At 38.6% G+C, this 24,448-nt stretch overlaps 1 protein-coding gene across 7 annotated transcripts in view; it reads left to right on the forward strand.

The window, feature by feature from the left end:
* The window catches only part of rap1gds1 (RAP1, GTP-GDP dissociation stimulator 1), a 72,284-nt gene that overhangs the window by 34,251 nt on the left and 13,585 nt on the right, over window positions 1-24,448 (forward strand). For all 7 annotated transcript variants that reach the window (XR_015496513.1, XR_015496512.1, XR_015496514.1 and 4 more), the window contains 6 exons: window positions 4,342-4,470; window positions 5,107-5,232; window positions 14,363-14,506; window positions 19,629-19,760; window positions 21,574-21,708; window positions 23,007-23,132. Coding sequence is in view for 4 of the 7 variants with exons in the window: in XM_087262258.1 (XP_087118384.1) it covers window positions 4,342-4,470; window positions 5,107-5,232; window positions 14,363-14,506; window positions 19,629-19,760; window positions 21,574-21,708; window positions 23,007-23,132 (792 nt within the window). In the remaining 3 variants the exon portion in view is untranslated. The remainder of the gene's footprint in view (window positions 1-4,341; window positions 4,471-5,106; window positions 5,233-14,362; window positions 14,507-19,628; window positions 19,761-21,573; window positions 21,709-23,006; window positions 23,133-24,448) is intronic.

Here is a 24,448-nt window from a genome sequence, read left to right on the forward strand (position 1 = left end):
CTTATAAATATTAATTATTATATTATATTTTATTATATTATATTATATTATATTATATTATATATTATATTATATTATATTATATTTTATATTATATTATATTTTATATTATATTATATTATATTATATTATATTATATTGTATTATTATATTATATTATATTATATTATATATTGTATTGTATTGTATTGTATTATATTATATATATTTATTATATTATATTATATTATATATATTATATTGTATTATATATATATTTTATTGTATTATATTATATTATATTATATTATATTGTATTATATTATATTATATTAACACTTAAATATATAAATAATCACTGTTCTGTTCAAATAAATAACTATTTCTGTTGAAAAAAAACAACAACAAAAAAAAATAAGCACTGGACATGTGCTGCTTATTTTTAAATAAATATTCACACTAAGTAAGCTTTGGATGTGATTATTCACAATTAATCTTTTTAATAGCCAAAAAAACTATTACCAGGAAAAAAAATCATGGCGTGTTCAATACTTATTTACTTGCTGCATATGCCAAAGTCGTAAGTTATTTGGTATAATCTGGTTTGCAATGGCTGGGTTTCACTGTGCATTGTAGCTCTTTCCCTCCAGTGAGAAGTAAATCAGCTAAGCGTTCACATCTTACATGAGCCTGAGATGAGATGCAAACACTTGAGGGATCTTTAAGGAAACATGACTCATTCTCCATCAGCGAGATCTGCAGGTCCCCCCGCTTGACGTGATTTGGGCTTCAGTTTACTGGCAAGAGATCCTCAATGATTTCTTGGCTGGTGTCCAGTTCTGCCAAGGCTTGTTATGTTGTGTTTTCTGATTTGATGCATTCAGCAGTGTCTGCTGCTCAAATGCTCCTCTCGCTCAGACCAGCTAAGCTCTGGTGGTCGATAAAACCAACAACAGGCAATTATATAGTCGGCAAGAAGCATTTTGGACTGTCGGCTCTTTGTTAAATGTGATGGAAGGACTCCTGTTGCATAAATGTTTAAAGGTTATGTGCTGTAAGTTTTTCTGTATCAACGCTCTTCTTCATTTCTGCATTTTTAACGGCTTCTCATACTCTCATAACAACATTTTCTACTTTTTCCCGAATGTGTTTTTATGTCTGGCTGTCTGTCCTTTTTGCTTGGTTTTACTTGGCTTCCTGATGATTTGGTGGCATCAGATCCATGACTTAAAGTAGAAGTAAAATCAAAACTAGCCCTATTGATTTTATTAGCGCACATTGCTAGTTTTGTGGTGAACAAATAATCTGTGCATGTCATTAGGAGAAACTAAATAGTTTGCCCTTGTAATCTTTAATTGAAACCTGAAAATGCACTTCCTGTTTGTTTTCAGTTAAATTCTCAGATGACGTCTGTCTGAGGTGTTGGGCGTGGCTAACATACTTAACCACACCCCCTCCAACTGACAGCTTTAACAACAAACAGAAATGATGAGCAGGGGTCCGTTCTTCGTACCTCGCTTAAATGATCTAAGATGATTTGGCAGATCCTGGATCTTTTAATCTTGATAACTGATCTCTGGCTAATTTGGTTCTTCAAACAAGTTCGTGAATCAGATTAGAATGTCTGGATAAACTGATCTGAGATCGCTGCGTGTGTTGTGAAGGACAGATCTATCGATCCTCGAAATCATGATCAGCAATGCAACGATTGGCTGACGGCACAGCAGCGTAATGACATCATCTGATTAATATTCAATTATCCACGTGAGCAAAATTACATCAAATTAGCAGTAAACGGCTTGTTAAATATGACACGCAATAACCTTCCACATTTGTTGTGAGCTGCAGGCTTTACACTGTCATGTGTCAAGTGTATCATCATGTATTTCAATGCAAATCAGTGTATTTAGTTCCACATTTAGAAAAGATTTTCTTTATTATAGTAGCCGTTTTTTAATCGGTGTAAAGAATAACTGGTTGTTTACAAAAGCGTTTTCATATTGGTAAAGGCGTCTGCAACTTTTGTGAAGCATCAAATCACTGGCATATTAACTATCAAAACATGTTTATGACTGCATAAATGTATTATTGCTTTAAAAAAAAGTCACATATTCTGCATTTCTATTATACACAATTTGTACTAAAGCGATCTAAAAAGTTCATATCAATAAGTTTTCTCTTTGCACCACCAGGTGGCAGTCTTTGTACTTTCATTTCGAGAGTGCAGATTGCATACGTTTTATTAATATGTATAACTTAATTTTTTTTATTAATAACTATAACTTTATATATATACAATTTTCCCAAGTGTATATAACTAATACTGTAAGAAAATATCAGAATTGGGAACATACTTACTGTATTATCTTTGAACTGAGCCGATCTAATCCTGTTTATATGAATTGAACCTGCTCCCGATCAGGTTTGACCTAGCAGAACTGTTGCTATGACAACAACTCTCGGATCAGCTTTGAAGAACGAAACGATCCTGGATCGTGTCAAATCGTCAATATCCAAATCCAGCTAACTGAGTAATCCAGGAACGGACCCCAGGAAGTGTCTGTTAGGATGTAATAAATCTCCCTTTCCCGCATCTTTCTGAATGAAATGCCTACTTCACTACATCCAATCAGCTCGCAGTAGAAAAAACAAGCCACGCCCACTGTTATCTCATTTAATGTTCAGTTTCTCTAGGACCTGCGTCACAATATAGAGAAGAAAAACCCAGCATGAACCAGAAGCTGCGACCACTGTTTTTGTGCGTGTATATGATTAGATGTTGTAAAGTCAGACGCCCAAGTTTTATTTACGATGTTTTTGTGATTTTTCGCAATTAAAAAAAATTTTGTGGTGGTAATTCCCAGAAATCAGTGGATAATTTAGCTATTAAAAAATATAAATATTAAAAATTAAACAGGCGAGGCAGTGGCGCAGTAGGCAGTGCCATCACCTCATAGCAAGAAGGTCGCTGGTTTGAACCTCGGCTCAGTTGGCGTTTCTGTGTGGAGTTTGCTCAGGGTGCTCCGGTTTCCCCCACAGTCCAAAGACATGCGGTACAGGTGAATTGGGTAGGCTAATTTGTCCGTAGTGTATGAGTGTGTGTATGTGTGTGTGTGCATGTTTCCCAGATATGGGTTGCAGCTGGAAAGGCATCCGCTGCCTAAAAACTTGCTGGATAAGTTGGCGGTTCATTCCGCTGTGGCGACCCCGGATTAATAAAGGGACTAAGCCGACAAGAAAATGAATGAATGAATGAATGTTTGGGTTTTTACAAAAATCTGGTTTAATTCCAACAGCTCCTTTAGAATATCTTTCCTAGAAAAAAACAACATGAGGTGTTCAATACTTATTTCCCCCACATCAGTTGACCAAAAAAAAAAAAAAAAAAAAAAAAAAAAAATCGGTGAAAATCTTCCCAAAAAACTCCACATTGATGTAAAAACATTCTTTAAATTGCATTCAAGCTTGATTCACAGCTGTGTTTTATTTCAGAGTATGAAATGTGATGGCTAAGCAGTGCTTTGTTGCACTGTTGTCTTGATTTATCGTTCACATTTTCAGGTCAAGACTACATTTTCTTTGCTCGTCTCAGCAAAGCACTCTGGAAAAATGAAATCTCAGCGCAGTATATAATGTCACTGCATTTTTACCTACAGCCTTCATTACTTTGAGCTGGAGAATTGGCAGAGTTTATCACTGCAGGATACAAACCATAAGAAAAATCTCTCCTTTTTTTTTAGTTTCGGAAGGTGTGCTGAATAAACAAAATGAGTAATAACTTAGATCAGGGTTGGCCAACAAAGATCACTGTCTTGCTGGATGTCTACCCTGGTTTCATCTTCATCATCCTGCTAATGTAGATGTTGGACTGAAGCCGCTAATATTCATTCACTATATGACGAAGGGCAGAGGGTTGCTTAAGAAGTACTGAGAGAGTTCCTGGAGAGCCACCTTCCTGCAGATTTCAGTTGCTACCCATATCAAACACACCTGAACCAATTAATTAGGACCTGAACACCACATGATAATTACAGGCAGGTGTGTTTGATATGGGTTGCAACTGAAATCTGCAGGAAGGTGGCTCTCCAGGAACAGGGTTGGCCCCTGATTTAGATAATATAGATTTTAGAGTGGTGGCACGGTGGCTCAGAAGAAGGTCGCCTTGCAGCAATAAAGTCGCTGGTTCGAGTCCCGGCTGGGCCAGTTGGCAAATTCAGTGTGGAGTTTGGATGTTCTCCTCGTGATGTGCTCTGATTTTTCCCACAGTTGTCTGTACAGCACATTTAGTAACTGCTATTATGTCACTGTTGTTCAGTAAACTGCCTGAACTGTAATAAATGCTGTGTTTTCTTCCTTCTGCAGACTCGTTGCAGGCTCAGCTGATCAGCATGGGTGTGATACCAACCCTAGTGCGACTGCTGGGCGTTCATTCCCAAAACACGCCGCTCACAGAAATGTGTCTCATCGCATTTGGCAACCTGGCAGAGCTCGGTGAGATCCTGATTCCATCCTGTCACACTGCACACCTGCATGCATTATAATACAGTTGAAGTCAGAATTATTAGCCCCCCTGAGTTATTAGTCCTCCTGTTTGTTTGTTTTTTCCCAATTTCTGTTTAAAAGACAGAAGATTTCTTCAACACATTTCTAATCATAATAGTTTTAATAACTCGTCTCTAATAAATGATTTATTTGATATTTGTTATGATGAGAGTAAATAATATTTGACTAGATATTTTTCAAGACACTTCTATACAGCTTAAAGTGACATTTAAAGGCTTAACTAGGTTAAGGTTAACTCTGGGAATTAGGCAGGTCATTGTATAACATTGGTTTGTTCTGTAGACAATTGAAAACAAATATTGCTTATGGGGGCTAATAATTTTGACCTTAAAATTGTTTTTAAAAAAATTTAAAAGCTGCTTTTATTCTAGTCGAAATAAAACAAATAAGACTTTATTCAGAAGAAAAAATATTACAGGAAATACTGTGAAAAATGTTTTGCTCTGTTAAACATCATTTGAGAAATATTTGAAAAAGAAACAAAATTCCCAAGAGGGCGAATAACTGCATATTGGATGATATTGCATAAGGCTAACACTTCTCTTTTGGCTGATCCTCCAACAGAGTCCAGTAAGGAGCAGTTTGCCTCCACGAATATCGCAGAGGAGCTGGTGCGGCTCTTCCGAAAGCAGGCGGAGCACGAGAAGAAGGAGATGATCTTTGAGGTTTTGGCGCCTCTTGCTGAGAATGGTGAGAAGCATTAATTAATAATTAGACACTAATGAATCAAATTATGGACTTTCTTTTATTGAAACACTTAACAGAAAAGAGAATAATGTTTGAGCGTAGGACCAGGTTTGCATGATCTAATATAATGCTGATGTTTAAATAATATAATTTAATAACTCCAAATAATATCAAGTGTGCACAAGATTGCTTTAAAATAATTAAAACCTTTTATAGTGTCCATCGATATTTTTTTATTGCTGAAATCAATACAATTACCAGTTTTTATTTAATTTAATTTTGTTTTAATTTATTTTGTTTGATTTTATGTTTTGTTTTATTTTTTATTAATTTTACTTTATTTTATGTTTTATTTTATTTATTTATTTAAAAAATAATTTTATTTTGTTTTTCCATAAACAGTTTGTCGATAATGCTGATTTGTGAATTATATACTTAATTAGTATAACATAACTGATTACAAATAAGATTAAGAAGAATATGATTTTTATTTTGTTTATTTTATTTTGTTTTGTTTTATTATTTATTTATTTATTTATTTGAAAAATGTAATTGTATGTTTTATTTTTATTATTTTTTAAGAATTTTTTTTATTTTTAAATTTAATTAAATTTTATTTTGTTTCATTATGTTATTTTATGTTTTATTTTTTTGTTTTATTTTATTTTTAATTATTTATTTAAAACATGTTTAACTACGTTTTATGTTTTATTTTATTTTATTTATTTTTTTATTTAATTTAATTTGATTTGATTTTGTTTCATTCAATTTTATATTATGTTTTATTTTTTTTTAATTTTATATATTTTTTCCATAGACAGTTTGTCGATAATGCTGATTTATAAATTATATACTTAATAAATATAACATAATTGATTACAAATAAGATCATAAATTCACAAAATTGGCAAAATAAAATGAACTTTATGGCAACTTTTTTTTTACTTTTAATTTAACTAAATTAAATTATTTTACAGAATTTTAATTAATTAATATAGATAAATTTTTTTATATTTTGATGATAATTACCAGCATCTAAATACTTGACTGTTGTTGTTAGACTTGAATATACAAAAAGCTATTATAAATGTACTACTACTACTAATAATTAATAATTATAATAATGACAACAAAAAATATATAATCATAATTATAATAATAATAGTTTTAAGCTCAAATTGTTTAACAGTTTTGGTGCATTGTAACTTTATGATACTTCTATTGCACTTTGATATTTTTGTAGTACTTATTTGGTTTTGAAGGAAAAGCAGCGTTTTTAATTGACAGCTGATGTGTTTCTTTTCCATAACGTCAATATGTGCATCATGTTAATCTTGTGATCGTGCGTTGAGGCACTGCAGTGTCTGATCAGTGTTGAATATGTATCTGCATGTCGGCGCTGCAGACCCACTGACCCACTGACTGACTGACTCAAAGCTTCTTCTCCAGCTGTGAGACACACACACACACACACACATACACACACACACACACACACACACACACACACACACACACACACACACACACACACACACACACACACACACCTGTTGTGCTTGGAAACCAGACACTCTATCAAATCAATGCGCATGTGTTTGCAGCTGCTTTTGGGTTTGAGCGTTTGATCGTGAGCCAACAAAGTAAGGTCAGATTTTCGATGAATTTTCTAGATCATGGCTTCACTTTTTAAATATATTCTGTACATAAAAAATTGCATCCAAGATAAAAGTTTGTATTTACATAATATATACACGCGCACTGTATATATTTATGCATATATATTTATGCATATATACACACACACACACACACACACACACACACACACACACACATACATATATGTATATGTGTGTGTGTGTGTGTGTGTGTGTGTGTATATATATATATATATATATATATATATATATATATATATATATATATATATATATATATATATATATATATATATATAGATATATATATATATATATATATAGATATATATATATATATATAGATATATATATAGATATATAGATATATATACAAACACATATATATACAAATATATATATATATATAACACAAACATACATATATGCATACAATTCCTAATAAATATATTTATATATAATTTGTAATATATACAAATATAAACAAATTAATCATGCGATGTAGTCATGTATATATTTAATTTGGGTGTGCAAATATTTGACTTGTGATATATATGAGCAATTGTGTTGGGGATGTTAATGTGTCTCTGGTTAAGTGAAATGTTAATTAATTAAGATTATGAATTTTTTTGCTTCACCCTGCAAACCTGCCAAACGGCATCTCAAAGCAAAATCGGTCTTATTTGGTGATGTAAACGTACAGTATGCGTCTCTGGTTCAGTAGATTGTTAATTATTTAAGATTATGAAGATTTAATTTTTTATGTCAACGTTCAAACCTGCCAAACAGAGCATCTTAAAGCAAAATCTGTCTTATTTGCTGATGAAAAATGTATCTATGGTTGAGTGCAGAGATTGAAGTCTGCAATTAGGCAGATGTGTGTGTTTTCTGCGTTTGGCTAATAAGTGTTATCTCCATGCGTTCCTCAAATAGGCCTGCAGGTTGTGTTACAGCTGCGATCTGGACTCGCTTTTTAAAAGATCCGCATGTTGCGCTCAGCTGCTCTTTTTGTCTGCGAGCTCGTCTGAGAATGTGAAGCGACAGTCAAATGTGTGTCTGAAAGAAAGCTGTGTGAATGGGGGTGTGTGTGTGTGGAAACGTCTGCACTGGTGTGTGTTGTCTCGTATTCATGCAAGGAAGTCAAAAGCATCATTGTAAGGAAATGAAAGTTGGTAAGACAGAGAGTTGAATATAGACTTGATCGTTGTTTACAGAGGTTAAGTTTTGCATTGATTATTAAACCCAAAACGCTTTCTTGTCAGAACTAGTAGTTGGTTTATTAATTAAAATTCATTCATTTTCAGCTTAGTCCCTTTAATAATCTGGGGTCACCACAGTGGAATGAACCTCCAACTTATCCAGCACATGTTTTTACGCAGCGGATGCCCTTTCAACTGCAACCCATCAGTGGGAAACATCCATACACACTCATTCACACACGCTCAGACAGTTTAGCTTACCCAATTCACCTGCACCGCATGTCTTTGGATTTGTGGGGGAAACCCAAGCGGCAACCTCCCGCTCTCCCTCAGGAAGCCAATACGGAAGTAACTAAAACTGCAATTCATGCGAAATTCCGCTAGTCCTGGCCGCTCCTGGCTCCAAAACAGAGCAAATTTCAATTGAGCCCACTGTTAGAATGGCCAACTTTACAACAGAAAAAAAGGTGTTTACAGCCTGCTACAAAACAAGATTTTGGTTAATACAGCTAATATTACCCTTCGTGACAACTGTGAGGGGGGTGAATTTTTTTATAACTCGTCCGTTTCCTTTATATTAAGTTATATTAAGTTTGCATAATTAAGGGCGTGGCCACTTGATTGACAGCTAGGTCTCGTTGGTCGCCGTCCCGTCACCTCAGCTGAATCCTGCAGATTAGCCACTGAACTCGGCATATTTATCGTATTTCTGTGTTGTTTTATGTGGCTTTACACAGTCAACTGCCTTTTGGACTTGTTTCCTACAATTATTAGATGTCATGGCATGCTGAGTGCACTTAATTGTGCTCACAAACCATTCACGTGGCCTCCGTTTCCCATGTGAGTAAAGTTGTATACTTATATACCATCTCTATACATGTATTTGTTTTATTTAAGATCATTTATCGTTTATATTTATATTTAGAGCTGTAATGCACTCCAGAATCTGACAGATTGATTAGCTGTAGGCTCTAGATCAGTCATCTGAAGCGTTGTCATACAGTGTTATGCTGGTCTTACATTAACTAACACAGACTATATCTGAAGTGTTTGGAAGTAATTTGTATTTTCCTCCTGTTGAAAAACGTCATAAGAACAATGTTTAGTGGTTCAATGTATTACAGCAGTGTTTTTAAAAGACTAAACACTTTATTGATATAGTGTACAACCAAGCACAAGTGGTCAGAACACAAGCGAGTCGCAGGTGATAAAGTATTAAGCGTTCTCCCAAAGTAAAGTGTGTCTGAACCAGGTCCAAGCAAACTGTCAGCATGTGTCTGTAGCTCCGCTCACTCTCCGCCTCTTTGCCCTTATTTGGTATCCCGCCGTGGGTGTGATGACGCGCGAACAAAATGGCGACGGTTGGCCGCGCCTACTTGTGGCTTCTTTTGCGCTATTTAAAAACCTATGGGTGACGTCACGGATACTACGTCCATATATTTTACAGTCTATGGGGAAACCGGAGCACCCGGAGGAAACCCACGCCAACACGGGGAGAACATGCAAACTCAACACAGAAATGCTAACTGACTTAGATGAGGCTTGAACCAGCGACCTTCTTGCTGTGAGGTGATTGTGCTACCCTCTGCGCCACCGCGCCGTCCCATACTTAGAATAGCTATAAATAAAATATTATACAATATATAAATAAAACATTAACCAATAATTAGTTTTACATTTTAAATATATATTTAACATACATAGTATGTTTCCAGTACCTTGTTGATTCTATGCCATGAAGGATTCAGTTCTGAAGGCGAAATTGAGGTCTAACCCGGTACTAGTAAGGTGTACCTAATAAAGTGGCCGGTGAGTGTAGTCTGAAAAGTGGAAAGTCTTTAAGGAATGTGAAGTGCATAAATCCCTGACCGTGTGCATGAAGGATCAGAGAGAGCGAGTGTGAGAGATGGAGAGCTGTGTGTGTGTGTGTGTTTCTGTGTGAACGAGCCGCTTTGCCTGTTATCATTCAGAGCACAGTGCTGCCATCCCATACTGCCCGTCTCCACGACAACGGCCTACTTACAGACACTACACACCACTGCAGGCCGAGTTCAGTGTGTGCGAGACTGAACAAGTGTGTGTGTGTGTGTGTGTACAGTGTGTATGTAAGCGTTGTGTGTATGCATTCATGTATGAGTTTATGTATGTGTGTGTATGTATGTATGTGTGCATGTATGAGAGCATGTGTGCGGGTGATTGTGTGTATGTATGTGTCTAAATGTGTCTGAATGCGTGTGTGTGTGTGTGTTTGAGTGCATTTGTGTGTTTTCCTGTTCAGGTGCATATTAGTGTGTGTGCAAGTATACACATGAGTGTGTGTGTGTGTATATGTGTGTGTGTATGCATTCATGTGAGTGTGTGTGTGAATATGTTTGTCTGAAAGCATATGTGTGGTTGTGTGTACATATGAGTGTATATGAGTGCATGCGTCTGTGTATTTATTGTGTGTGTGTGTGTGTGTGTGTATGTGTGTGTTAGTACGGATGAGTTTACTCATGAGCAGTCAAACACACCAACAAGCACATACACACACATATCCACCTGAACACACATATCGGGAACACAAACACATGCACACACAAATATGTGCTTGCGAGCACTCAAACACACTCTGATACACACATACCCACCCACACACATGCAGACATATACACACTCACATTCACATACTCGCATGCAAACAAACACACAATCAAATGCACGCGCACAGGCAGGCGCACACTCATACACACTCATTTGTAAACATAAACACACACACACACACACACAAATATGCACCTGCACAGGAACACACACAGACAAACACACACACACACACTCATGCCCACATAAACTCTCACACACATTTACATGTACTATACTACACACAAAATGGCATGCACACATATACAATCACACACACACACTGTACACATACAGATGCACCTGTGTGTGTGTGTGTGTGTGTGTGTGTGTGGCTGATATGGATGTGTGCATGTGAGTGTGTTTATGAGTGCGTGCGTGTTTGTTTGTTTGTGTGTGTGTGTGTGTGTGTGTGTGTGTGTGTGTGTGTGTGTGTGTGTGTGTGTGTGGCTGATATGGATGTGTGCATGTGAGTGTGTTTATGAGTAAATGTGTGTGTGTTTATGCGCGTGTGTGTGGCTGATATGGATGTGTGCATGTGAGTGTGTTTATGAGTAAATGTGTGTGTGTTTATGCGCGTGTGTGTGGCTGATATGGATGTGTGCATGTGAGTGTGTTTATGAGTATATGTATGTGTGTGTGTGTTTGTGTGTGTGTGTGTGTGCGCGCGCTTGTGCGTTTGTGTGTGTGTGTGTGTGTGGGTGGATATGGATGTGTATGTGTGCATGTGAGTGTGTTTATGAGTACGTGTGTGTGTGTGTTTATGCGTGTGTGTGTATGTGGGCTTGTGCGTGTGTTTGTGCGTGTGTTTGTGTGTTTGTGTGTGTGTGTGTGTGTGTGTGTGTGTGTGTGTGTGTGTGTGTGTGTGTGTGTGTGTGTGTGTGTGTGTGTGTGTGTGTGTGTGTGTGGGTGGGTGGATGGATATGAATGTGTATGTATGCATGTTTGTGTGTTTGAGTACATGTGTGCGTGTGTGTGTGTGTGATTTTTAGAGAGCTAAAGAGTAAGCAGTGTTGAACCTGTGCACTGCAGGTGTCTCCTCATCATCTGCCAGATCTGAGTGAGCAGGCCATATGTCTGCTTCAGTCTGACCTCACTTCCCCTCCAACACTCAGTCTTCAGTATTTGCTCCACCAGATTGTTATCCTGCATCTGATGGATCCATGCACACTATATCTGTTTACATGTAGGAAATCATGTCATGATATAATGTGTGTTACATCACGGTGGCCGGTTTAGTGTTTTTGGGTCAGAGAATTCACTTGTTTCTGTATTTGAAGAGGCATTTATGAATGATGTCCTGATTTCTGCTGTCAACTAATATTAAATTTTTCCTCCTGTGATCAGTGCAGGATTTAATGTGTTTAAATAAACATTTATTTACAATTATTAGAAACATAAAAAACTGCCTTAATTATGCATTTATAAAAATGAAACTGAAGAAGATTATATATGTACTGGGCTGTGGTGAGACCGCAATGCTGATATTAAAATAATGCAATTTAATGCTGATCCATATTAGATCAGATCTGCTCAAAGTTATTTTTAAATAAAACAAAAACCGTCTATTAGACCATTGTAATGCTGTTATTTATTCATTCATTTTCTTTTCGGCTTAGTCCCTTTATTAATCTGTGGTCACCACTGCGGAATGAATCGCCAACTTATCCAGCATCTGCTTTTTGCAGCGGATGCCCTTCCAGCCACAAGTAATGCTGGTAAATCATTAATTAAATGATTCATTCATTCATTCATTTTCTTTTCGGCTTAGTCCCTTTATTAATCTGGGGTCGCCACAGCAGAACGAACCGCCAACTCATCCAGCACATGTTTTTTACGCAGCAGATGCCATTGCAGCTGCAACCCATCTCTGGGAAACATCCACACACCCGTTCACACACATAACTATGGACAATTTAGCTTACCCAATTCACCTGTACCGCATGTGATTGGACTTGTGGGGGACACTGGAACACCTGGAGGAAACCCAGGTCAACACGGGGAGAACATGCAAACTCCACTCAGAAACGCCAACTGACCCAACTGAGACTCGAACCAGCGACCTTTTTGCGAGGCAAACTTGGAACCCACTGTGCCACCGTGCAGCCCCTTTAAATGATAATGAGCCACTGAGCCACCCAACATGGCCCCGCCATAAATGACTGATAACCTTTCCCTAAATTACTGAAAGCCCCACCCCAAAGGAGTGATAGCTCCTCCCTAAATAATTGCTAGCCCTGCCCTCAAGTACTAATAGCCCCTCCCTTAATTGCTGAAAACCCGGCCTTAAAGGACTGATAGCTTTATCCTAAATGCCTGATAGCCCCACCCAAAATAACAGATAGCTCTGCCCTAAATGCCTTATAGCCCCACCCTAAATTACTAATAGCACTACCTTAAATGCCTGTTAGCTCCACCCTAAAGGACATATAGCCCTGCCCTAAAGGTTTAATAGCTCCGAACTCAAGGACTGATAGCCCCACCCTAAATACCTGATAGCCCCACCCTAAAGGACTGATAGCCCTGCACTAAATAATTGATAGCCCCACCCTAAAGGACTGATAGCCCAACCCTAAATGTCTGATAGCCCCACCCTAAAGGACTGATAGCACAACCCTAAATGTGTGATAGCCCCGACCTAAAGGATGGATAGCCCCACCCTAAATGCCTGATAGCCCCACCCTAAAGGACTCATAGCCCAACCCTAAATGTCTGATAGCCCTGCCCTAAATGACTGTAAGCCCCACCCTAAAGGACTGACAGCCCACCCTAAAGGACTGATAGCCCCACCCTAAAAGACTGATAGCCCCGCCCTAAAGGACTGCTAGCCCCACCCTATATGCCGGATAGCCCAACCCAAAATTTACTGATAGCCCCGCCCTAAATGTCTGATAGCCCCCCCCCTAAATGTCTGATAGCCCCCCCCCCTAAATGTCTGATAGCCCAACCCTAAAGGACTGATAGCCCCACCCTAAAGGACTGATAGCCCTGCCCTAAATGTCTGATGGCCCCGTCGTAAATTTCTGATAGCCCCACCCTGAATGTCTGATAGCCCCACCCTGAATGTCTGATAGCCCCACCCTGAATGTCTGATAGCCCCACCCTGAATGTCTGATAGCCCAACCCTAAAGGACTGATAGCCCGACCCTAAATGTCTAATAGCCCTGCCCTAAATGTCTGATAGCCCCATCCTAAAGGACTGATAGCCCCACCCTAAAGGACTGATAGCCCCACCCTAAATGTCTGATAGCCCCACCCTAAAGGACTGATAGCTCCACCCTAAAGGCATTCCATGTGACCAGAAATGAATAAAAGTTGTTTTGAGGGGTGAGGAAAGGTCATAATATTTGAAAAAAAACTACGAGGGCACTTGAAGTCTTACAAAATGATGAAGTGCACAGATACATCACTTTTAACAAGAGCTAATATATACATATAAAAATAAGAAGATTTTGATTTCATTCCGACTTCAAGTTCATTGCCATCCAGCATGACAGCCTGCTTCTCGGAGCAGTGTTTTTTTGCCTTGCCTTCTGGATCTAATTTCAGTTTTTGGGTCTCGGTGTGGTGTCACTGTGTGCTGCGAAACCCCTGTGAGAGCTGAAGGCTGTGCTGTGATCCTCTCTGTGTGTATGTGTGTTTGTGTGTCAGATGTGATCAAGCTCCAGCTGGTGGATGCTGGCCTGGTGGAGTGTCTGCTGGAGGTGGTGGCGCAGACGGTGAACAGCGAGCGCGAGGAGGACGCAGCTCAGCTCAAGACCGCCTCAGACCTCATGGTTCTGCTGCTGCTCGGAGGTACACCAACTCACAACACACTTTCCCATGATGCTTTGAGTGAATTTTGGGAGTAACCTTTATTAAACTGTTGTGACGGTCTAGGTCAAGGACGGGCAAATAAAGTCTTGGAGGATCGGTGTCCTGGACAGTGTGGCTCCATAAATATGACTTTGACATGCTAAAATTACTTGATTTAGATTTTGTGTTATGTCTTCATGCCTTCTCTTTCATTTCACGTTGTGTGTCGTGTATGAGCAAATGGGTCATGGTTTCATAAGCCCCTTTCACACAGTGATACTGGTAAATATCTGGAAAATTTCCGGAACGACTTTACCGGTATATTCAAAAAAGCGCTGTTCACACAGGCGAGGACGTTACGGAAATTTTCCGGAAAAGAGCGTTCACACATCCATTCCAAAATAACGGTAAATTCTGACATCATTCACCACAAATGAGCTTTAAACGGCTGCGCTTGTATTTGTAAACATTTGACTAAATTACAAACTCTGTGGATGATCAATATTGTGAACAACTTTCGCAGGATCACTTTCGCATGTCGAGATGTTCATAATATGTGCGTGTGCAGGCGCTCACAGGCTGTTTCACAGGCACACGCAAAGCTTGAAGGTAAACAAACAACGGCTTATCATAAGCATCTCATCGATGATTATTTACACAGTTGGCATTAAGAAGAACATATAAATGTGATCTGACTAACTTCTAGCAGCTAAATGTGTCTGGAAAAATATTCAAAGGCTTTTATTCTCATAAACCGCGCGGACGTAAATGCGCCTGACTGTTGTGATTGGCTAAAACAGACGTCTCACGGCAGCACGTTCTAGACGTGCACGCGCTTATTACGGCAATCTTCCTTCTGCATTCACACAGCGCAGCATTCCGGCAAATTGCCGGTAATGTTACAACTTCTGTTTCCGGAAAATAGCCAGAATGAATTTACCGGTATTTTCAAAAAGGACCTGTTCACACATACAACCTTTCCGGAAAATTGCCGGCAATTTTCCGGAAAGGTCTGTATGTGTGAAAGGGGCTATAGTGTTATACTGCATGACTTTTCAGAACTCAAAATGAAGGATTTACCTAATTTATCTCTGACCACACCAAACAATAATTATTTCTTAGCCACAAAATTTAAATGTGTCAAACAAGCTAAATATAGCTGCATACTATACTTTTTATTTAACAAAACATTTCTTTTAAAAAACCAAAGAAAAACAACTGACTTTTAAAAATAATTATAGTCATGTATTAAAATATGCACAGTAATCTGTCCTCGCTACAGGTCTCTCAGATCACCAGTTAACTACACATAAATGAAGAGTTAATCTCATATTAAAGCAATGTTGTTGTAAAAAATGATAATTAAACCATATAAACATAAATAACCGTAAGCAAAAGAAAGCAGGTGATAAAACAAACTGTGTGATAATGGAAGGATGATCACACGGTTAAGGCCGATTATTAATCTGTTCAAAGCGAAAGCAACCGGTACTGCTTACACATAAGACATATTTGGAGCTCTTGAAAGCAGCAAGACTGTGTGTGCATTAGCATTATTTATTTGCCTGACTATTTGAAAGAGATTTGATCACAGTTGCGTTCCAGGCACGCGTGCTTCAAGGAAGGAAACAGGAGCGCGCACACGCTTTAAACAGTCGCGCGCATCACATCAGCTGTTATCGCGAGTGATTATCCTCTCATTCGGTATTCATCTGCTTTCTTCTGCTCGCGCGAATGCAATTTTTTGTTGTTAGTCGTGCTGTTTCTCCATTCTAGGATCACATTTGCACGCATATTGGGTCATTCTTATAGACGAACCCTGCTTTTAAGAAAACCACAATTGAAAAATTATTTTCAACGAGCCAAAGTGGCTAGTGGGAGTGACTGTCTAACCTGCCAAAGCTGAAATTTACCCGCATTTGGCGGGTTGGCGGGTGTTAAAGGGCCATGACACCCCCCACTTTCGGTTAAAGTCTACTTCAGAATTTTTTCAAAAGATGCATGATTAATGGGCGTGGAGCTCTGCGAGCATCGGGCAGGAGTGGGCGTGGCCAGCAGGGGAGAACGTGAGCGAACGAAGCTAGCTCACAAAATGAGACAAACCGCGAGGAGACGCATGAGTTTATAGTTTACAAAGTTAAAATGCAAAGAAATGAACAGTGATTTAATGCCATGTTACATCTGTTATTTGAAATTTCATATACAGACAACCACAATTTATATCATTATAAAGATAAGTGTGTTCATGTAAACACTATAAATGAGGACTTCTCCCTCAATCCCTGTATCCAGGAGAATCAGTGCAGCAGGTCTCCTGACCTGTCTATTTTAACCGTTTGCCCTGCTGGTAATCTTGAGGATTTAGGCAAACACAGTAGCACAGTGATGTGTCTGAATGTGAACGAACTCCTGATAAAAGACAATGTCCGCCATTCTCTAATTCTCGTGCTGCTCTCCCAAAAAAATGCTTGCATCACACACACAGCTTTGCTGTATGATCGGCCCTGACAAGATCGCGGGGGAAAACATGCAACAAACCCCGTGGATCATGAAAACAAACGCATATGAGCCTTCATGAACGGCTAAATATTGTGTGCCCGTGCCGTGGGTCCGTGACGTGTCTCACAGCTCGGGCTTGACTCTGGCAGGTCTCATGAATAATTAAGCAGCCGGCTCTTCTCATAGGATAAGGAAACTCCGCTTTGAATAATAATGAGAAACCGACGCGTCATCATTGCACTTGCAGTTCTGCGCTACGTCGCCGATTTTGATCCCGCCCTAAAAATCATTTTAAACCCGGAAGCTGAAATTAGCTGACAAAAGCTCCAAATTATCCAGATTTCCCCACAATTAAACCTGACAGGTGCTAACATTGTCTTAACTGATGCTCGACACACTCAAATCTGTTAATATTAAATAAAGTTCTCCAGTGTGTCCTGAACCTTTAATGTAAAGCCCTGATTATAAATGTCAGTAGTATGAATGGAACTCGGACGTACTACATCCACTATTTGGCATTATCCAGGACCTACCCGCGTCAGTTGCATCCCATTCATTACTCCCATTCATGAATTCTCTTGCGTGGCATCATTGGATAGCGTAGCGTCCATCGCATGCGCACTTCAGAATCTTGTCGGAAGATTAGGTCATCCGGGTACTTCTCACATACTGTTTTTCGAATACTATGAACTCTGATGTACTACTCGGCTCGCATACTGTACTAGCGTACTATATAGTACTCTATAGTATTATAATTTACGTAAAAATGAAAAGTTTCTCTTTTTTTCTTACCTTGAAGTGCAAAATTTTTTATGATCTTCCTGAACACAAAACAAGATATTCTGAAGAATATTTTAAATCATAGTTGTTAATAATATTTTAATACATGGCTGTCTTAAATTCTTGATTCTGATTGGCCAGTCGCTATATTTCAAGTTATGGGTAACACTTTACTTCAAGTCCAAACTCGCGCTATTAACTACTGGATTATTACCTGCCTATTATTAAGATATGAACTGTTCATTTTCATTCATTCATTTATTTTCTTGTTGGCTTAGTCTCTTTATTAATCCGGGGTCGCCACAGCGGAATGAACCGCCAATTTATCCAGCAAGTTTTTACGCAGCGGATGCCCTTTCAGCCGCAACCCATCTCTGTAAAACATCCACACACACATTCACACACACACTCATACACTACGGACAATTTAGCCTACCCAATTCACCTGTACCGCATGTCTTTGAACTGTGGGGGAAACCCGGAGGAAACCCACGCAAAGGCAGGGAGAACATGCAAACTCCACACAGAAACGCCAACTGAGCCGAGGTTCGAACCAGTGACTCAGCGACCTTCTTGCTGTGAGGCGACAGCACTACCTACTGCGCCACTGCCTCGCCAACTGTTCATTTAGTAGTTTTAAATTATGATCAACGTCCCTAATCATGCCCAAAACCTAAACCCAACTTCTACCTTACTTCATATTAATAAGCAGCTAATTAGTACTGTATTAAGCTAATAGCCTTAGTTAATACATAGTTTATTAATAGTGTGATTTGGGACTTAAAATAAAATATTGCTAAGTTATGTTATGTTTTGTAAGTGATGAAGCACATCCAGGAGGTTGTTATCGCAGAGTAAATCCTGACTGCATTATCAACAGCTTGGCATGATTGTATAAGACTGAAGGGCTTTATTCTGAGAAAACAACTGTCCTGGATGTACTTTATTCTGGTTATAACACAGCTACTTGCCACAAAACAAATAAATTACACACAAGACATTGTTCTGAGTCGTAATAGTGTATTAATTCTTTAATTAAACACAGAAAGAGGCAGAAACGAAAATGGCTGAGTGGAGCATCCACTAACCTGCGTATTATTTAGTCACTAGATGGCGCCAACCACTCAGAAACACCATTGTTAATTAAGCATGTAAATATAAATGTGAACATATTCATTGACGGTCAAGACAATTCAAAGTACCTAGAAGTGTTCAAGTGTTCAGACGCTAGATCAGGGGTTTTCAAAGTGTGAGGCGCGCCTCCCCTGGGGGGCGCCAGAGCATGTCAGGGGAGGCGCGGGAAAAAATATCATATAATAAAAATATAATTATTAAGTTAAATTATTATATGTATTTATTATTATTTTTAAACGTTTTAATTAAACAAAGCTAAAAAAAATAATACGTCAAAAATAAGAAAACCTTTTTTACCCAGAAGGCCATAGCTGTGAATTCGCTTCTGTTTGGCAAGCCCGCCAATACAGGTATATGCCTGCTAATACAATGGATCAGTTTCTGAGACCAGCTGATGAACCACGACCTTTATGTGTGGTTTGTCAAGATCCGCTAAACTTTGGCGACACCTTGAAACCAAGCATGATGAGGTAGCAGGAAAACCTCCAGAATTTTTTGTGTGTGTGTGCGCTCGTGTGTGCGTGCGTGTTTGGGAGGAGGGGGGCGCCAATGGATAAGTTGTGTCAAAAGGGAGGTCCACTGTCTTAGACTTTAAAAAACCCAGCGCTAGATTGATCAAGGATTTAGTCTCCAGGTTAAAGCCTTTGTGTGTGGCTCTCATGGTAGTGTGTTGGGGTTTACACTCATGTGTGGTGTGTTTTTCTTGTAGATGAGTCCATGCAGAAGCTGTTTGAGGGTGGTAAAGGCAGTGTTTTTCAGAGGGTGCTCTCATGGGTGCCATCCAACAACCACCAGCTCCAGCTAGCTGGAGCGCTCGCTATTGCTAACTTTGCCCGCAACGGTAAGACATTATACATACATGAACTACAGGATCATGGTGGTTATTGCTCTGCAGGTGTTTTACACAAAACCGCCTGTATTTGTTTCAAATGCATACGTTGTAATTCAATTTGTTTCAATGGCTGTTTGTTATGTACCACTGTGTACATTTTTATTGTAATTTTAAACACTATGCAAGCTGTTGTTATCAGTGTAGAAGTGACTTAATTTGAGGAAAAACAATTAAAAAACAAGAGTTTAAAATGTTTTCTGTGTAACCCGTAATAGATTAATGTTAGAAAGACGCAATAATTAGAGTACTGTAAGCAAAAAGCAATAACAACAACAACAACTGTATGAGTTTTTTGTTTTATAAGATACACAGTATATGATATAGGCCCAATCCCAATTGTGTGGTGAGCGCACTGGCGCCGTTGTCCTGTGATGATGCTGCACACTGGTGGTGGTGAGAAGAGACCCCCTCATGATTGTAAAGCACTTTGGGTGTATGGCTATACACAATAAATGTGCTATATAAATACACTTTACATTACATAATAAAATTCCCTTAACAAGCATCATTGCACGTTTTGCGTTTTCATGTGGACAGAGACTTTTTTTAAAAAACGAAAGCAGAGCAAAACCATTTATAAAAATATACATTGATATTAGAGCTGTTAACCTACACTAGTCTCACGGTTCGGTTCGGTTCCGATTATCGTGCCATCAATTCGGTTCAATTCGATATTTCGGTGCATTGACGGTGCTTTTCATACACAGTTTTATATTTTCTTCACAGCAGCAGTTCTTGTATTAAAATGTATGAATATATTTATAAACTATTTGTAATACAATTTTGTCATTTAATACAAACAGTCAGATATATAAACTGTAACTTTAAACAAAACGAGCATTAAGCAAATAATATAAACAAATATAAATATCCAGCTCACTTTCTGATCCTTGTCTAGTTCTCTTACACCCCTTTGATTGGTCACACCCTCAACAAAAACGGTTGCGATTGGCTCTTGCGCGCTGCGCTCTTCACTGATGAGTGACACTGATAAGCGGCGGGTGGCAGCGGCGATCTCACAGCTGATGTATGATAGACACGGTGGAGAAAACTCTGCAGACACGCGCTCGTTTCTTTATACAGAAGTAACGCTGTAAAACAGCCGAGAAGAGAAGAAAAGCCACGCCAGCAGGTCGAATGGGCCACTCTGTGTGTGTGTGTGTGTGTGTGTGTGTGTGTGTGTGTGTGTGTGTGTGTGTGTGTGTGTGTGTGTGTGTGTGTGTGTGTGTGTGTGTGTGTGAGTGTGTGAGTGAGTGAGTGAGTGAGTGAGTGAGTGAGTGAGTGTGTGTGTGTGTGTGTGTGTGTGAGAGAGAGAGAGAGAAATGGAGTACTTTCATTCTCTCGATCTCAGTGAAATAGGGGCTTTTGTTGTATATGTCAGTGAAAGACTGATCCAGCAAACACACACAGTGAAATTGTGCACAGTTTCTGAGTTTTAAGTAGTTAGAGCGTTGTAAATACTCGCGATCGCCTCCCTCGTGACAGACCGCATATGAGGTAAATTACGTCAGTAATAACCGGTTATTATTATTACTGAACCGATACCGAATTGTCCGCGTCTGCATCGCGGTGCACCGAAGAAACGATTAATTTTGACACCCCTAATGGACATGTTCTAACACACACAATTAAGTCAGTGATTAAAACAGCACTGTATCTGATACACATGAATGTCGAATCAAAAGTCTGACCAGTCATTTACAATGAGGATATTTACATTGTCACTGTTTTGAAACTGCACATCTGTGTTTCTCCTGTTCAGATGGGAACTGCATCCACATGGTAGACACCGGCATCGTACAGAAGCTTCTGGAGCTGTTAGACAGACACGTTGAAGAGGGAAACGTCACGGTTCAACACGCCGCTCTGAGCGCTCTGAGGAACCTCGCCATCCCGGGTCAGCATTACATCTCAATCAATCCCTGACTGACAAAACTCATTCATTCATTCATTTTCTTGCCCTTTATTAATCCGGGGTTGCCACAGCGGAATGAACCGCCAACTTATCCAGCAAGTTTTTACACAGCATAAGCCCTTCCAGCCACAATCCATCTCTGGGAAACATCCACACACACATTCACACACACACTCATACGCTACGGACAATTTAGCCTACCCAATTCACCTGTAGCGCATGTCTTTAGACTGTGGGGGCAACCGGAGCACCCGGAGGAAACCCACGCGAACGCAGGGAGAACATGCAAACTCCACACAGAAACGCCAACTGAGCCGAGGTTCGACCCAGCGACCTTCTTGCTGTGAGGCGTCAGCACTGCCTACTGCGCCACTGCTTCGCCCCTGACAAAACTCAATATGCTCTAAAACTACAGTGGGGGAAATAAGTATAAAGCATATTTCTGAAGGTGCCGTTGACTTGAAATTTTCCCCGGATGTTGATTAACAACCAAAGAAATCCAAATATGCAAAGAACAAAAACTAATAGTGTACAGATGAAGTTATGTGTAATAAAATGTAATGACGCAGGGAAAAAGTATTGAACACATGAAGAAAGGGAGGTATGAAAAAAGGCATGGAAAGCCCAGACAGCAGCTGAAATCTCTCAGTAGTTTTTCAGCAACCTTCTGCTCTTCGTTATGGTAAATGAATATCAGCTGCTTCAGTCCAGCATCTACATTAGCAAGATGATGAAGATGAAATTAGAGTGGACATTTCAGCAAGACAATGATCTAAAACACAGCCAAGGAAACTCTCACGCTTTCAGAGAAAAAAAATCAAGCTGTAGAATGGCCCAACCAATCACCTGACTTACGTCTAATAGAGAATACAAAATAACAATCAGATTTGATAGACGAGACCCACAGCACCATCAAGATTTTGACGCGCTGTTCTAGTCTGTGAAAAAAAATCACACCTGTGTAATTCATGCGACTTTATTCTTCATATGAGAAGCGTCTTTAAGCTGCCATCACCAAAAAAAAACGTTCACTTTCAATTATTAAATACATTTCAGTAGTTCAGCTCTTTCTCTTTGTGGTATTCCATGATTACACAACCCATTTTTCAGATTTTTTTTGTTTTGTATTATTTTTATGTGTATATTGTTTGGTTTTTACCAAAAATCAGGGTCATTTCCATGTCAACAGCTCCTTTAGAAATGTTATTTCCAGGAAAAAAAAAACTTCATAATTATTTCTCCCTCTGTAAATATGCTCTGTTTTAAATTCTCTTTTCCAGTGGTAAACAAATCTAAGATGCTCCTGGCTGGTGTGTCGGATGTAGTGCTGAAATTCCTCAAATCTGAGATGCCGCCGGTGCAGTTTAAGCTCCTGGGAACGTTACGGATGCTCATCGACACTCAAGGTATGAATGAACAGCTTTGTGTTTCAGAAAATAAAATGTTCTGCTATTTGGTTAAAGCCGTGTTGTGATGCTCAAAGCTACATTTGTGTCCAAATTGTAATTTGAACGGCATATAAACTTAGTTATGGTAAGAGGAAAACTAACAATTTCTATGTGTTTTTTTGGTCAATATATATTTAAACTCAACCCAGTTTGACTTTTAAAGCACTTTCGACACCCTTACTGGATATAAAAGGTGTTGTACAGGCAATGTTAAAAGACTAAAACTTAAGATAAAGACTATATATATATATATATATATATATATATAAGGATAAAAACTAAATAATGAAATAGTACAATACAAAGGAAGTTAAACAACGATAACAAAATAACAAAAAAAAGGACACGACAGCAATGTAGCATGTTCAAAAGCTAGGGAAAACATAAGTGTTTTAAGCTCTTTTTAAAATTTATTTACTGACATTTTGGTTAAAATTCAGAACTAAAGTGAAAGGGAGGTAATTAATTTCACATACAAATGTATTACAAAATGTTGAGACGTTGAAGCATCAAACAAATACATAATGTTATAATTCACTGCTTTCCAGTGTGTTATTATGTATTAAATTATATTACATTTGTATTGAATTTGAATACTTTTTCAAATATTCCCCCAGCTCTGTTTAACGGCGACATCAAAGTTTAATAACTAATTTCTAATAGCTAATTTTCTCCATCATACTCTCTCATTCATTAATAGAAAAACCTTTATTGGTTATTACAGCAATCAAACACTTGTAATTGCTGACCAGCATTTTGCATGTCTTCACTGGTATTTTTGCCAGCTCATCTTTAGCGATGAGGTTCAATTCTTTCAGGTTTGAGGGTCTGCTTTGCCCCTCACCCTGATATTTAGCTCCTTCCACAGATTCTCAATTGGATTTAAGTCAGGACTGTGGCTTGGCCACTACAATACATTAATGTTTGGAGTGTCTTCTTGCCTATACTCTGATATTTAGCTCTCTTCACAGACTCTCAATTGGATTTAGATCAGGACTCTGGCTGGGCCACTGCAAAATGTTAATGTCCGGAGGGTCTCCTTGCCATCACCCTGATATTTAGCTCTCTTCACAGACTCTCAATTGGATTTAAGTCAGGACTCTGGCTGGGCCACTGCAAAATGTTAATGTTTGCAGGGTCTCCTTGTCATTATCTTGATCTTTATCTTCCCCCACAAATTCCTATCAGTACTTCTGTTTAAGGGAGACATAATAGTTTAATAACTAATTTCTAATAACTAATTTCTTTCGTCTTTGCATGATGACGGCACATAA

The sequence above is a fragment of the Danio rerio genome, chromosome 7 (genome assembly GCF_052040795.2).
Source record: "Danio rerio strain M-AB ecotype USA chromosome 7, GRCz13ab, whole genome shotgun sequence".
In the NCBI taxonomy this organism is placed as follows: Eukaryota; Metazoa; Chordata; class Actinopteri; order Cypriniformes; family Danionidae; genus Danio; species Danio rerio.